This window comes from Puma concolor, chromosome B1 (genome assembly GCF_028749965.1).
Source record: "Puma concolor isolate L17-30 chromosome B1, mPumCon1.1.hap2, whole genome shotgun sequence".
NCBI lineage: Eukaryota > Metazoa > Chordata > Mammalia > Carnivora > Felidae > Puma > Puma concolor.
In genome coordinates, this window is record NC_141670.1 from 120853143 (window position 1) to 120866958 (window position 13816).

The window sequence follows — 13816 nt, forward strand, 5'->3', positions numbered from 1 at the left end:
TCTCTTTTTTTCCTTTGCTCGCTTGTTATGTTTCTTAAATTCCACATATGAGTAAGATCATATGGTATTTGTCTTTTTCTGCCTGACTTATTGTGCCTAGCTCCATCCATGTTGTTGCAGTTGGCAAGATTTCATTCTTTTTATGGCTGAGTAATATTCCAGTGTGTGTGTGTGTGTGTGTGTGTGTGTGTGTGTGTGTGTGTGAGAGAGAGAGAGAGAGAGAGAGAGAGAGAGACCACCTTTTCTTTATCTATTCATCTGTCGATGGACACTTGAGCTGCTTCCATAGTTTGGCTGTTATAAATAATGCTGCTATAAACATAGGGTTGCTTGTATCCTTTGAATTAGTGTTTTTGTATTTTTTGGGTAAATACCCAGTAATGTGATTCCTGGATCATAAAAGTACTTTTGCTTTTGGTTTTCCTCATTGCTTATATACAGATTTCAATCCGTGCGTGCCTGCTAGTGTCTTTCTCTTTGGCAGGTGTTTCTGTGAGAGATGTATGCAAGGTGGAGAACATTATACTAGGAAACATGGGCCCTCTATTTGTCCTTTGGCTCTGGAGCTTTTGAGCTAGGTTCTACAGGTCTCAGGAACCTCATCTACAAAGTGATGAGGAGATTGCCAGGTTTCTTCTGCCTTTGACATTCCATGGTTCTTTTCCTGTGATTTGTAAGTTATGGCAGTAATTACAACCAAGTGAGGGTATAAGTATGGAAGAATTCAGTTTTTCTTGAAGCTAGACACATGACTACATAAAGACATTGATACTTGTGGCTTAATTATAATCAGTTAAAGTTTAGGATATGGTTTGAGAATATTTTTGGTAGTTGTGTATGCACTTGAATTAAAATAACTCAGCTATCTCTTATTTTTCTTTTTTTAAAAATGTTTTAATGTTCATTTATTTTTGAGAGAGAGAAACAGAGCATGAATGGGGAAGGGCAGAGAGACAGAGAGGGAGACACAGAATCTGAAGCAAGCTCCAGGCTTTGAGCTGTCAGCACAGAGCCCAATGTGGGGCTCAAAGTCGGGAACGAGGAGATCATGACCTAGGCTGCAGTTGGACCCTCAACCAACTGAGCCACCCAGGCGCCCCAGCTATGTCTTATTTTTCTACTTCCATGTCGTGTTATACTTCTTTTTCCCTCTTAGACAACTGTGAATAAAGCTGTTTTCTTGCTTTTTTTAAAAAAAAGATGCTATTTTTAAGTAATCTCTACACCCAACAGGGGCTTGAATTCACAACGCTGAGATCTAGAGTTGCACGCTCTATTGACTGAGCCAGCCAGGCAACCCAAGCTGTCTTCTTTTTTTTCTGACCACATCTTGACAAAGAAGTAGACCATATAGGAATATAAAAGGAGCTGGCAGGGGCGCCTGGGTGGCGCAGTCGGTTAAGCGTCCGACTTCAGCCAGGTCACGATCTTGCGGTCCGGGAGTTCGAGCCCCGAGTCAGGCTCTGGGCTGATGGCTCAGAGCCTGGGGCCTGTTTCCGATTCTGTGTTTCCCTCTCTCTCTGCCCCTCCCCCGTTCATGCTCTGTCTCTCTCTGTCCCAAAAATAAATAAACGTTGAAAAAAAAAAAAAAAGGAGCTGGCATATTTTAGAGAATTTTAAGGTTAACGTATTGGCCACATTTACACAAATTGGAGTTGTCTTGAAGGTTGTTTGCATGAAGAAACAGCACGCATCATTCTGGGTGTGTAGCTGCCTATGCTTTGTACAAATTTCCACCCAAGTCAGACTCATGTTTGTTTTTTTTTATTAAAAAAATTTTTTTTAGTGTTTATTTTTGAGAGAGAGAGAGAGACAGAACACAAATGGGGGAGGGGCAGAGAGAGAGGGAGACAGAGAATCAGAAGCAGGCTCAAGGCTCTGAGCTGTCAGCACAGAGCCTGACGCAGGGCTCGAACCTGAACCATGAGCTCAAGACCCGAGCTGAAGTCAGCCGTTTAACTGACTGAGCCACCCAGGTGCCCTGTTTGTTTGTTTGTTTGTTTGTTTTTAAAGAGGCCTCCCCGGGGGCGCCTGGGTGGCTCAGTCAGTTAAGCATCTGACCCTTGGTTTCTGCTCAGGTCGTGATCTCATGGTTTGTGAGATTGAGCCCTGCGTTGGCTCTGTGTGCTGACAGCATGGAGCCTGCTTGGGATTCTCTCTCTGTCCCGCTTTCTCTGCCCCTCCCCTGCTCATTCTCTCTCTCTCTCTCTCTCTCTCTCTCAAAATAAATAAATAAACTTACAATAAAAAGGTAAAGAGACCTCGCTGAATCAGCTTTGGAAAAATTTGAAAATGAGGCAGTGGCCAGAACCACACTGCCTGCCATCCTCTGGGTTCCTGCCTGATTGAGGTTACATGGAACACACCATAGACTGCAGTCTCTTCTTTAGGGAGCAGGACATCAGCGAGGGCATCACTGAGTCTTTCGGCCTGGGGAGGCCTCAAGTTGTAGAGAAAACAGGTCAGTCTTGCCTGTCTACCCTGTTTTAATAGAATTCCCCTATGGTTTGGGCCCAGAGTTGATTCGTCAGGATGAGGAGAGGATATACAACTGACTTGGTGTGATAGGGAAGGAGACCTGATTTGGAGGCAGTTAATAGTTTTTCTTCTTAACTGTCCCCATCCCGGTACTTTCTGTTTTTGGAATTATTTGCATTCCACTTCAGGAGAGCTGGGGAGTCATAGGCATCGTTCGGCATTTTTTAGTCTCCTTCTTTTGTTGATTTTTGTTTTATTTTTTATTTTATTTTTTGATTGAAGTATAGTTGACACACATGTTACATTATTTTTACGTGTACAGCATTGTGATTCAGTAAGTCTATATGTTGTGCTATGCTCCCCACAAGTGTGGCTACCATCTGCCACTATTCCACACTATTACAGTACTATTGACCATATTTCCCATGCCGTACCTTTTCTCCCGTGACTTACTCATTTTATGATGGGAAGCCTGTATCTCCCACTCCCCTTTATCCACTTTGCAACCCCCCCTACGAACCCCTGCCCCTCTGGGAACCATCAGTTTGTTCTCTGTATTCATGTATCTGTTTTTGCCTTTTGTTTTGTGTTTTAGATTCCACATATAAATTTTTTTTTTTTCAACGTTTTTATTTATTTTTGGGACAGAGAGAGACAGAGCATGAACGGGGGAGGGGCAGAGAGAGAGGGAGACACAGAATCGGAAACAGGCTCCAGGCTCCGAGCCATCAGCCCAGAGCCTGACGCAGGGCTCGAACTCACGGACTGCAAGATCGTGACCTGGCTGAAGTCGGACGCTTAACCGACTGCGCCACCCAGGCGCCCCTAGATTCCACATATAAAGGAAGTCATACAGTATTTGTTTTGCTCTGTCTGATTCATTTCACTTAGCATGGTACCCACTAGGCCCATTCTTTTTTGTGGCTGAGTAGTATTCCATTATACACACATGTATACAGTCTCTTCTTTGTCTATTCATCCATCAGTGGACATTTAGATTGCTTCCATATCTTGGCTGTTGTAAACAATGCTGCAGTAAACATAGGGTGCATATATCTTTTCAAATTAGTGATTTTGTCTTCTTTGGGTAAATACCCAGTAGTGGAATTATTGGATCGTATGGTATTTATATTTTCAACTGTTTGAGGAAACTCCATACAGTTTTCCACAGTGGCTTCACCAATTTACATTCCCACCAACAGTGTACGAGGTTCCTTTTTGTCTACATCCTCACCAACACTTGTTATTTCTTGTCTTTTTGATTCTAGCCATTCTGACAGGTGTGAAATGATACCTCATTGTGTTTTATTTGCATTTCCGTGGTGATGAGTGATGTTGACCATCTTTTCATGTGCCCATTGGCCATCTGTATGTCTTTTTTTGAAAAATGTCTGTTTGGGTCCTCTGCTTGTTTTTAATTGGATTATTTCTTCCTTTTTGGTGTTGAGTTGCATATGTTCTTTATGTATTTTGGATATTGACCCCTTATAGGAGATTTCATTTGTGAATATCTTTTCACATTCAGTAGCTTGCTTTTTTATTTTTGTGCAAAAGCTTTTTATTTTTATTTATTTTTCCAAGTTTTTTTTCCCCAAGTTTTTATTTAAGTATTAGTTAACATGTAGTGTAATATTAATTTCAGGAGTATTATTTATCACTTACATGTAATACCCAGTGCTCATCACCCACTTAGCCCATCCCCCGCCCACCTCCCCTCCAGCCCTCCAGCAGCCTTCAGTTTGATCTCTATAGTTAGTGTCTTGGGGTGTCTGGGTGGCTCAGTCAGCTAAGCGTCCAACTCCTGATTTTGACTCAGGTCAGGATCTCAGGGTTGTGGAATTGAGCCCTGCATCTGGCTCTGCACTGAGTGTGGAGCCTCCTTGGGATTCTCTCTCCTCCTCTCTTTCTGCCCTCCTCCCAAAATAAATAAATAAACACTAAAAAAAGGAAGAGTCTCTTATGTCTTATGGTTTGTCTCCCTCTCATTTTTTTCCTTTCGCCTACGTTCATCTGTTTTGTTTCTTAAATTCCAGATATGAGTGAAATCATATGATATTTGTCTTTCTTTGACTGACTTATTTTGCTTAGCATAATTTACTCTAGCTCTATCCACATTGTTTCAGATGGGAAGATTTCATTCTTTTTGATAGCTAAGTAATATTCCATTGTACATATATGTGTATGACTGAGCCACCCAAGTGCCCCTAAAAATGGGTCTTAGTTTATAAAAGGGAGCTCCCCTTAACTAGAAAGTTTCTAGAAACTAGAAACAGGATTATGTATTTTTAAAGTAGCAAGTAGGGGCACCTCGGTGGCTCAGTTAGTTAAGTGTCTGACTTTGGCTTAGGTCATGATCTCACATTTCGGGGGTTCAGCCCCCGTGTCGGGCTCTATGCTGAAAGTTCAGAGCCTGGAGCCTGCTCTCCTGGAGCCCGGATTCTGTGTCTTCCTCTCTCTCTGCCTGTCCCCTGATTGCTCCCTGTCTCTCTCTCTCAAAATCAAATAAACATTTAAAAAAAAGTTTGTTTTTTAAAAAAAAATTTTTTTTAACGTTTATTTATTTTTGAGACAGAGAGAGACAGAGCATGAACAGGGGAGGGGCAGAGAGAGAGGGAGACACAGAATCGGAAACAGGCTCCAGGCTCTGAGCTGTCAGCACAGAGCCCAACGCAGGGCTTGAACTCATGGACCGTGAGATCATGACCTGAGCCGAAGTCGGACGCTTAACTGACTGAGCTACCCAGGTGCCCCAAAAAGTTTTTTTTTTTAATTTTTTTTTTAACGTTCATTTATTTTTGAGACAGAGAGAGACAGAGCATGACCGGGGGAGGGTCAGAGAGAGGGAGACACAGAATCGGAAACAGGCTCCAGGCTCCGAGCTGTCAGCACAGAGCCTGACGCGGGGCTTGAACTCACGGACTGCAAGATCGTGACCTGAGCCGAAGTCGGCCGCTCAACCGATTGAGCCACCCAGGCGCCCCAAAAAGTTTTTTTTTTAAGTAGCAAGTAAAAAGAAGTGACCAGGTAATACCAGGAAAATTAATGATGATTTAAGACTCTAGATGTGCTTTGTGAAGCTAAATTACTTAAATTCTCCAGGGCTTCTGGAAGGAAAGCTTGTATTCCATTTGTAAGAAGAGGAGAGGGCAAAATATGTTAGTATAGTGTATCTGCTGATAACACGATAGGCTTGTAAGTCTTCATATTGGGTTTTTACATTCTGCAGCCTTAGTTTTTTCAGTTAGTGGCACCTAAGGAACTTAACTAGATGAGCCCCAGAGAACTGATGATTTACTTTAGAGCTTTCTGTGTTAGAAGCAATAGAGACCGCCAGTAACCTTTGGGAATTACACTATTTGTCTTCCTGTCAGAGGCCCTTACAAGCAGCTGATTTTCCACTGAACAGGAAGTAATAGGAAATGTCCAAGGAGTCAGCTCAAACTTGGTGGTTATTAGTTGGTAGGAGGTACCTAGAGGGCAGAACTAAAATCTTCAGGTGGAAATTAAAGAAAAGGGGATTTCATGGGGCGCCTGGGTGGCGCAGTCGGTTAAGCGTCCGACTTCAGCCAGGTCACGATCTCGCGGTCCGTGAGTTCGAGCCCCGCGTCGGGCTCTGGGCTGATGGCTCAGAGCCTGGAGCCTGTTTCTGATTCTGTGTCTCCCTCTCTCTCTGCCCCTCCCCCGTTCATGCTCTGTCTCTCTCTGTCCCAAAAAAATAAATAAAAAAAACGTTAAAAAAAAAAAAAAAAAAAAAAGAAAAGGGGATTTCAAATCAATGTGAAGAATGACTTTACAATAGTCAAGGCTAGCAAAAGGGAAGGCTATTTTGTGAGGCAGAGGCTTTTTTTTTTTTTCATTACAGATATTAGATTAGAATAGTCTTTTGGGGGAAATATTTTAGGTGAACTTTTTCTGTAAAGATTCAGATAGTAAATGTTGTAGTCTTTTGGGTGGCCAAATGTCTTTGTTGTAACTACTTAACTCAGCCATTGTAGTGCAAAGGCAACAGAAGACAACATGTACACAAATGAGCGTGGCTATTGTCATAGCCTGCTTAGCCTGTCTTAACAAAATACCATAGACCGGGTGGCCTCAACAAGACATTGAAAGCTGGGAAAGCTAAGATCAAGGTGCTGGCTGGTGGGTTTGTAGTGATGGCTCTCTTCCTGGTTTGTGTCCTCACATGATTGGGGTGCTGGAAAGAAAGAAAAGGAAGGAAGGAGGGAAGGAAGGAATGAAGGAAGGAAAACAAAGGAAGGAAGGGAGGGAGGAAGGAAGGAAGGAAGGAGAGATGGAGGGAGGACAAGAAGGAGGTAGATCTTTTTCTCTTATAAGGCCATAGACCTATCAGATTAGGTCCTCAGCCTTGTGACTTCATTTAACTTAATTACTTCCTAAAGACCTTACCTCCAGATACAATCATATTGGGGGGTTAGGGCTTCCACCTATGAATTTTGGGGAGGTGGGGAACACAATTCAGTCCAATAAAGTTTTATTTATTAAAATAGGAGGTAGGTTATATTTTGCCCAAGGACCAGTTATTTGCCAGCTGGTAGTCTAGAGGGAATCAAACACTAATCAGAAAGTAGACTAGGTGATCTGTCAACATATTTCTAGTTCAAAAGTTTTATGAATCTGTGCTGTTATGGTTAAAGACTCACCAAAAGATATATTTGCTATCATCACTTGACATCATTAAAACAAATGCTCCGCTATATAATTAAACCTCCTCCCTACTGTAAAAATCTTGAACACCAATAAGACATGTTTTTTGGGGAAATTGTTTGGATATGATTGGCATAACTTAGAGGTTAACTATATAGTCTCTATATAGACTCTCTATACAGACAGTTTCAGACTGTCCATATCCAAGCTCTGCAGCTTACTAGCTGTGTGATCTTGGGCAAGTTACTTAACTCCTCTGTGCTTCAGTTTTCTCATTTATAGAATGATTATAATAATAGAGTTTACCTTATAGCAGTGTTGTGATGCTTAAATAAGTTAATACGTGTTGAGAGCATAAAACAGTGCCTAGTTCGTAGGAAGTTCTGGGTCAATGTTCTCTATTATTATTTCCTGAAATAAGAGATAGTAAGGGAAGCCAGACGGAATACGATGGGGAGGTCATGTAGTTGTCAAAGATTTAGGGATATTTTAGAAAATCAATACATTCAGATAAGATTGTAGTGTGTGGTTCTGTTTAAAAACAATAAAGGTGCTGTAAAGGGAAAATTGAGAGACTTCATGTGTTCTTGGTAGGAGAAAAGTATCTTTAACAAATAAGCGTGGTTGTCTTGATATATTTTACTGTATCTTAGAAAAACTTGGAGGCTGTGGGTGTGTAAACTACAGAATTGGCTGGATCAGAACAAATTAATTCAGGGCTCATTGAGTAATGTTCCTAAGAATGAATCATTTAATAAGTAAAAATAGTTCTTAAGTCCAGGATTAGTTTTACTTTTGTGCACATCCAACCCATCTGTACTTTTGGCTGATATGAGATGCAGATGATATGTATGACAATCTTTACAATAGGTCTAGTGTGGTTGTACATTTGTAAAGAATGTCAGTTATAAAGTCTTTGGTCATTGATCAGCATACATGTTTTTTCTTCATTTGTGGCAGAGCCATGATTATCGAACCCTCCTCCTTATTTGTGGAAGAAGGGTCTCTAAGATATTTCTCAGCTGATAACCTTTTCCTGGCCCTTTTTCACAGAGGAAAACGGAAGCCCTTAAGCAGGAACTTCTTCAGTCTCTTGCCATAGATCATAGAAAGCTAATTGCATCTGTACCAGTCACGTCCTCCCTTTCTGTGGCAGGAAGGAATGAAAACTTTCGTTGGTGGCTCTGACAGCCTGCCTATCCAGGCTTTTTGGGTACTTCATCCCTGGTGTCTCCTGTGTAACCTAAAAAATATGGGTCTGCTTTTCTACTTTGCTCTCACCCAAACCCTGCTTTGGCATACTGTCTTATTTTAAAATGCACAGATTCAATTCTGGAGACATTAAACAATGTGAATTTAATGGATGATAGAAGAAGGTGTTATATTGCACATAATATAACATGCTACTTCGAAACCTCCTGAAACATTCTAACCCATTCTCAGACTCCACTCCCTAAGTCTCATTCCTCAGGGCAGCTGTCTCATCTTTTCTCCCCATGACCTTCCTTTTCAGCCTTGCTACCTTTTCTTTTTCTTTTCCTCGTCTCTATTCCAAGATTTTCCAAGTGGCACTTTCTATCCCTTTTGCACAGATAGAAATTTCATGTCTCTCTGCTTCTTCCATTTTTATCCTGCTGTATCATTGTCATTTTTTAAAAAGATTTTTTTAAATGTTTTATTTATTTTGGAAAGAGAGAGAGACAGAGTGTGAGCGAGGGAAAGGCAGAGAGAGAGGGAGACACAGAATCTGAAGCAGGCTGCAGGCTCTGAGCTGTCAGCACAGAGCCGGACAGGGGGTTCAAACTCACAAACTGTGAAATCATGACCTGAGCTGAAGTCCTGCGCTTAACCGACTGAGCGACCCAGGCGCCCCTCATTGTAATTTTTTTTAAATGCAGATCTGATCGTGTTACCCTTTTTGATGAAAAATCTCCAGTGGGTCCTCATTGATCTAGGGTGAAGTTCCCAAACTCCTCACACGACCCAGCATGAGCTGGACCCTGCTTACTTCCTCAGTCACACTGATCTCCCTTACCAGTTTCATTATTGCTCAAGTTTTTGTTAATGATTGTTCTTCCTCACTCATGGCTCTTCACCCTTGCTTCTCATAGTGCCTAGAATACTTGTCATCTGCCTCTGAACTTGACATACTTCTGGGCTCTGCTACATACTGCTTTTTCACAAAGGCCTTCCCTCACCCTCTGTAAGTTAGGTGACCTTTCTTCCTGTGAATGTTTTATCAGAATAACCTCATATTTCTCCCATCCTGGTATAATCTCACCATTGTACTTGTCTATATCCCATTAGACTCTTAGACATAAAGACATGTCTAAGACATGAAGTCTAAGACATGAAGACCCATTAGACATGAAGTCAGGGGCCATATTTATCCTGGCCACCATTTAATTCTCATCACTTAGCAGAGTACATGGCACATACAAATATTTCTTGATTAAATAACACTTAACCATTGAACAACATGGAGACTAGGGTGCTGACCCCCCTGCACCGTTGAAAATTCACGTGTAACTTTTTTTAAAAGTAATCCCTAAGCCCAATGTGGGGCTTGAACTCACAACACCGAGATCAAGAGTCACATGCTCTATTGACTGAGCCAGTCAGGAGCCCCAGTGACTCCCCCACAATTTCACTACCAATAGCCTAGTGTTGGCCAGAAGCCTTACCAATAACATAAAGAGTTGATTAAAACATATTTTGTATATGTATTATATACTGTACTCTTACAATAATGCCTAACTTTTTTTGTATTTCTAAGCTATGTGGTTCAATTATGAGTTTTTTCAAATTGTCACAAATCTCAAAAACATTTTCCAATATATTTATTGAAAAAAATCCTCATATAAGTGGACCCATGCAGTTCAAACCAATGTTGTTCAAGGCTCAACTGTGTATCTCTGTTTTTTCACATTTGGTTAATTCTACTACATCTAAGTTTATACCTTATTATATGCCTTAAGAAACTCTGTATTTTTACTTTATAAAAAGGAGCAAACATGTATCAGTCTTAGAAAATTTATGTTATATTTTCATTTGTGACATTCTATTTATAAAGTTTTTTATGACTTATGATTGTAACATTTTTAGAGGTATCTATAAAATCTATAATTTTGGTTATTCTTCAAAATGAATGATGAAAAAAACCAAAACTGAATGAATGAAGATTAAATGAGAATTTCCACTGAACTTTTTATCATGACAGCATCTGTGGAATGCTTACTAGTTTAGAAGCTGCTTTAGTATTTTCTTCAATGAATCCTAAGGAGTGCAGCAATAATGCTTAGCATATTATTTATATATATATTCATATATATATGTGTTATATATATGTATGTGTGTGTATATATATATATATATATATATATATATATATATATATATATATGTTTCTTTTCTTTTTTTTTTTTCTCTATGTCTTAGATAACCATACCCAAGGGTGGAATCTTGAAATAGAGTCTTCTTTTGATGTTGTCAGCCCAAAGCCAATTTCTGGTCAAGTGATAGTAGCCATTCCTAAACTGCAAACACAGCAGACGTACAGCATTGAACTTCAACCTGGGGAAAGGATTGTTGAGCTATTTGTGAAAATTAATAAGGTGAATGATGGTACTTCCTCAGAACCACTAGATGAAGAGCAATACTGTTCAGAAGAAATGACTAGAAAGAAGGGACTGAGTATGAAAGAAAAATGTACTTTTCCCATTTTTCCTTCACTTTTAACCTCTCATATTTGTGTGTGTGTTATGAGCTAAGGAATGACTTTTCCAAATTTTAAGATTAAGAAAATGGAGAATATGTGATTTGACATCCTTTCCTCTCAAGAAGGCAAGTGTGTTGTGTTTTAACTTTTCTGCACTGTTTGTGGCATCCTGAATCCAAAATACATACTAAGCATTATATTTAAACACAGTGATTGTAATTGGTACTTGTAAATTATTTTGAATATTGGCGCTATTTTACAAACAGAATTTTAATTCTAAACTCATGATCTTTCACCAGTAAAAGTGGGCTGTTTTTTTTTCCTTTTCTTTTTCCTTTTGTTATTACTGGAATTGATCATTGTGAACCGAATAGGATGGAGTAAATCAACATTCAGTTACTGTTTGGATACAGTAAGAACTCAAAAACAGTTTCTAGTTCTGGGCTTAAAAGGAGAGTCAACCTCAAAGTCCAGTTCTAAATGTTAAGAATACAAAATAAAATAAGCTTCAGTATTAGAAATGAAAAGAATTGTTTTTCTGATAACCCATGTTATTCTGTTATTTCCTTTCCCTTTTGGTATATTAATCCATGCTAAACACCTAGCACGTTGATTTTTTTAAATTTTTTAAAAATGTTTATTTATTTTTGAGAGAGAGAGCGTGAGCGGGGAGGGGGCAGAGAGAGAGGGAGACAAGAATCTGAAGCAGGCTTCAGGCTCTGAGCTGTCAGTACAGAGCCTGACACGGGGCTTGAACTCATGAACTCTGAGTTCATGACCTGAGCCAAAGTTGGACACTTAACTGATTGAGCCACCCAGGCGCCCCTAGCCTGTTGATTTTTAAGTATTATCTATGGGTTGGTATAATTTGGCATAACATAGAACCTAGAATTTCTGTGCTTGACTCTATGATACATTGATATAATGTTCTGAATGACTATATTATTTTGCTGAAAATATGCCACAGATTACTTAGAATGACTTAAATTGTTTCTTGAAAGAATGCTACTGTAGAAACTTGGTGGCCTCATGGACATGGAAACCAGACTGGATATAATATGACAGTTCTTTTTAAGTTGGATGGAGGCTTAAGTATTGAAAAATCAGCTAAGGTAAGCAAATACTTTAAAATATTTTGTCAAGAAAAAGTGTATTTCTTGTTAAAATAACAATACAAATCTTTGTAGGAAAAGAAGAAACCAGCAAAACTTCTATAACCTTATCACTCAGAGAGAGTCACTAGTAACAGTTATATGCATTCCAAAACTTCTCTGTGTGTATATTTATATATTTATAAATGGATTAGACTTTACAAATTATTTTAATATAAATATTATATAATATATAAATATTCTATTGTTTTTAAATTGCACATTATATCAAAGTAATACATATGTATAATTTTAATTAAAAATTTTTTTAATGTTTATTTTTTGAGAGACAGAGCATGAGTGGGGGAAGGGCAGAGAGAGGGAGACACAGATCCGAAGCAGGCTCCAGGCTCTGAGCTGTCAGCACAGAGCCCAAATTGGGGTTCAAACTCACGAACCACAAGATCATGACCTCAGCTGAAGTCGGACGCTTAACTGACTGAGCCACCCAGGTGCCCCACATATGAATGATTTTAAAGGTCAGATATTACCAGAAAGTAATAGAATCCCTTGCCCAGCTCTTCCTATTTCTATTCCTATTTTCTATTCCTCAGAATCAATCATTTTTAACTTTTACTTATTTCTTCTATTTACCTTTATTTTCCCAAATAACATGCTTCTACTGATGTTTTCTAATTTTGCAGTTTGATGTATTGCTTATTGACTTCAAACCTAGAGGATGAGGATATTTCTCTTCTACATGATTCTCTCTGATGACCCCTGCTTGCCCCCCAAACACACATTTTTGCCTCCCTCTGCCCTCGCAGTGTTGTCCAATGGCCATTTTTGTTAACTCAGTATTCAGTGTTTACATTATTATATTATGAAAATACTACTCAAAGCTGAATCACATGGTATGCTGAAATCATATTTCCTTTCTTGTACAACTTTCTGTATTACTCAGAGTAGTAATTGCTTCATGTACCGGTTGCTTTGTTTTTCTTTTGTCTTCCTCTAAATCCTGTACAAACTTTCTGACATATTTGAAATACCTTTTACATTTAGTCACACTCACTAGGTGTTCTATCCCTTGTTTATTGTTACTATTATTATTCTTTTAATTTTTGCTATCTCCCAAAACACTCTCTCCTAGAGCCATTTTTTTCATCTCCCTGATCTTGCTTGGTCACTCTCTAGAACTTCTACTTAGCTGTTGACCTGGAATTTCCTTTTATTATTATTGTTGGAATTTTCTTCATCTGTCTTCTAGGAATTCTAAGTATTCCCTTCTTTTTTCTTCTGGATTAAATATGGAACTCTGTTTCTTTGGACCCATGTTTTTCTTTTTTTTAATTTGACTTTCCACTTTTGCTGATACACTTTCTCCGATAGATTCCTGAGAATGGGTATGTAGAAGATAACATTTTGGAGAACTTGTAAGCATGCAAATACATAAAGTCTGTCTTCACAGTTACTTGATAGTTTGGCTGTGTATGGAAGTCTAGGTTGGAAATCATTTTCCTTCAGAATCTTGAAAACATTTTTTCATTATCTTTTAGCTTTTAATATTTTGTTTTAAAATGTAATTACAGGGGCGCCTGGGTGGCGCAGTCGGTTAAGCGTCCGGCTTCAGCCAGGTCACGATCTCGCGGTCCGTGAGTTCGAGCCCCGTGTCAGGCTCTGGGCTGATGGCTCAGAGCCTGGAGCCTGTTTCCGATTCTATGTCTCCCTCTCTCTGCCCCTCCCCTGTTCATGCTCTGTCTCTCTCTGTCCCAAAAATAAATAAACGTTGAAAAAAAAAATTAAAAAAAAAATAAAATAAAATGTAATTACATTCTAATTGTTGTTTTCTTGTATAGGACTA

General features: G+C 39.3%; 1 protein-coding gene across 4 annotated transcripts in view; it reads left to right on the forward strand.

Annotated features, from left to right (window-relative positions):
- The window catches only part of MANBA (mannosidase beta), a 114210-nt gene that overhangs the window by 36195 nt on the left and 64199 nt on the right, over positions 1 to 13816 (forward strand). For all 4 annotated transcript variants that reach the window (XM_086704487.1, XM_086704486.1, XM_025921823.2 and 1 more), the window contains exons 6-7: positions 10582 to 10757; positions 11863 to 11973. In XM_086704487.1, the coding sequence (XP_086560613.1) occupies positions 10582 to 10757; positions 11863 to 11973 (287 nt within the window). The remainder of the gene's footprint in view (positions 1 to 10581; positions 10758 to 11862; positions 11974 to 13816) is intronic.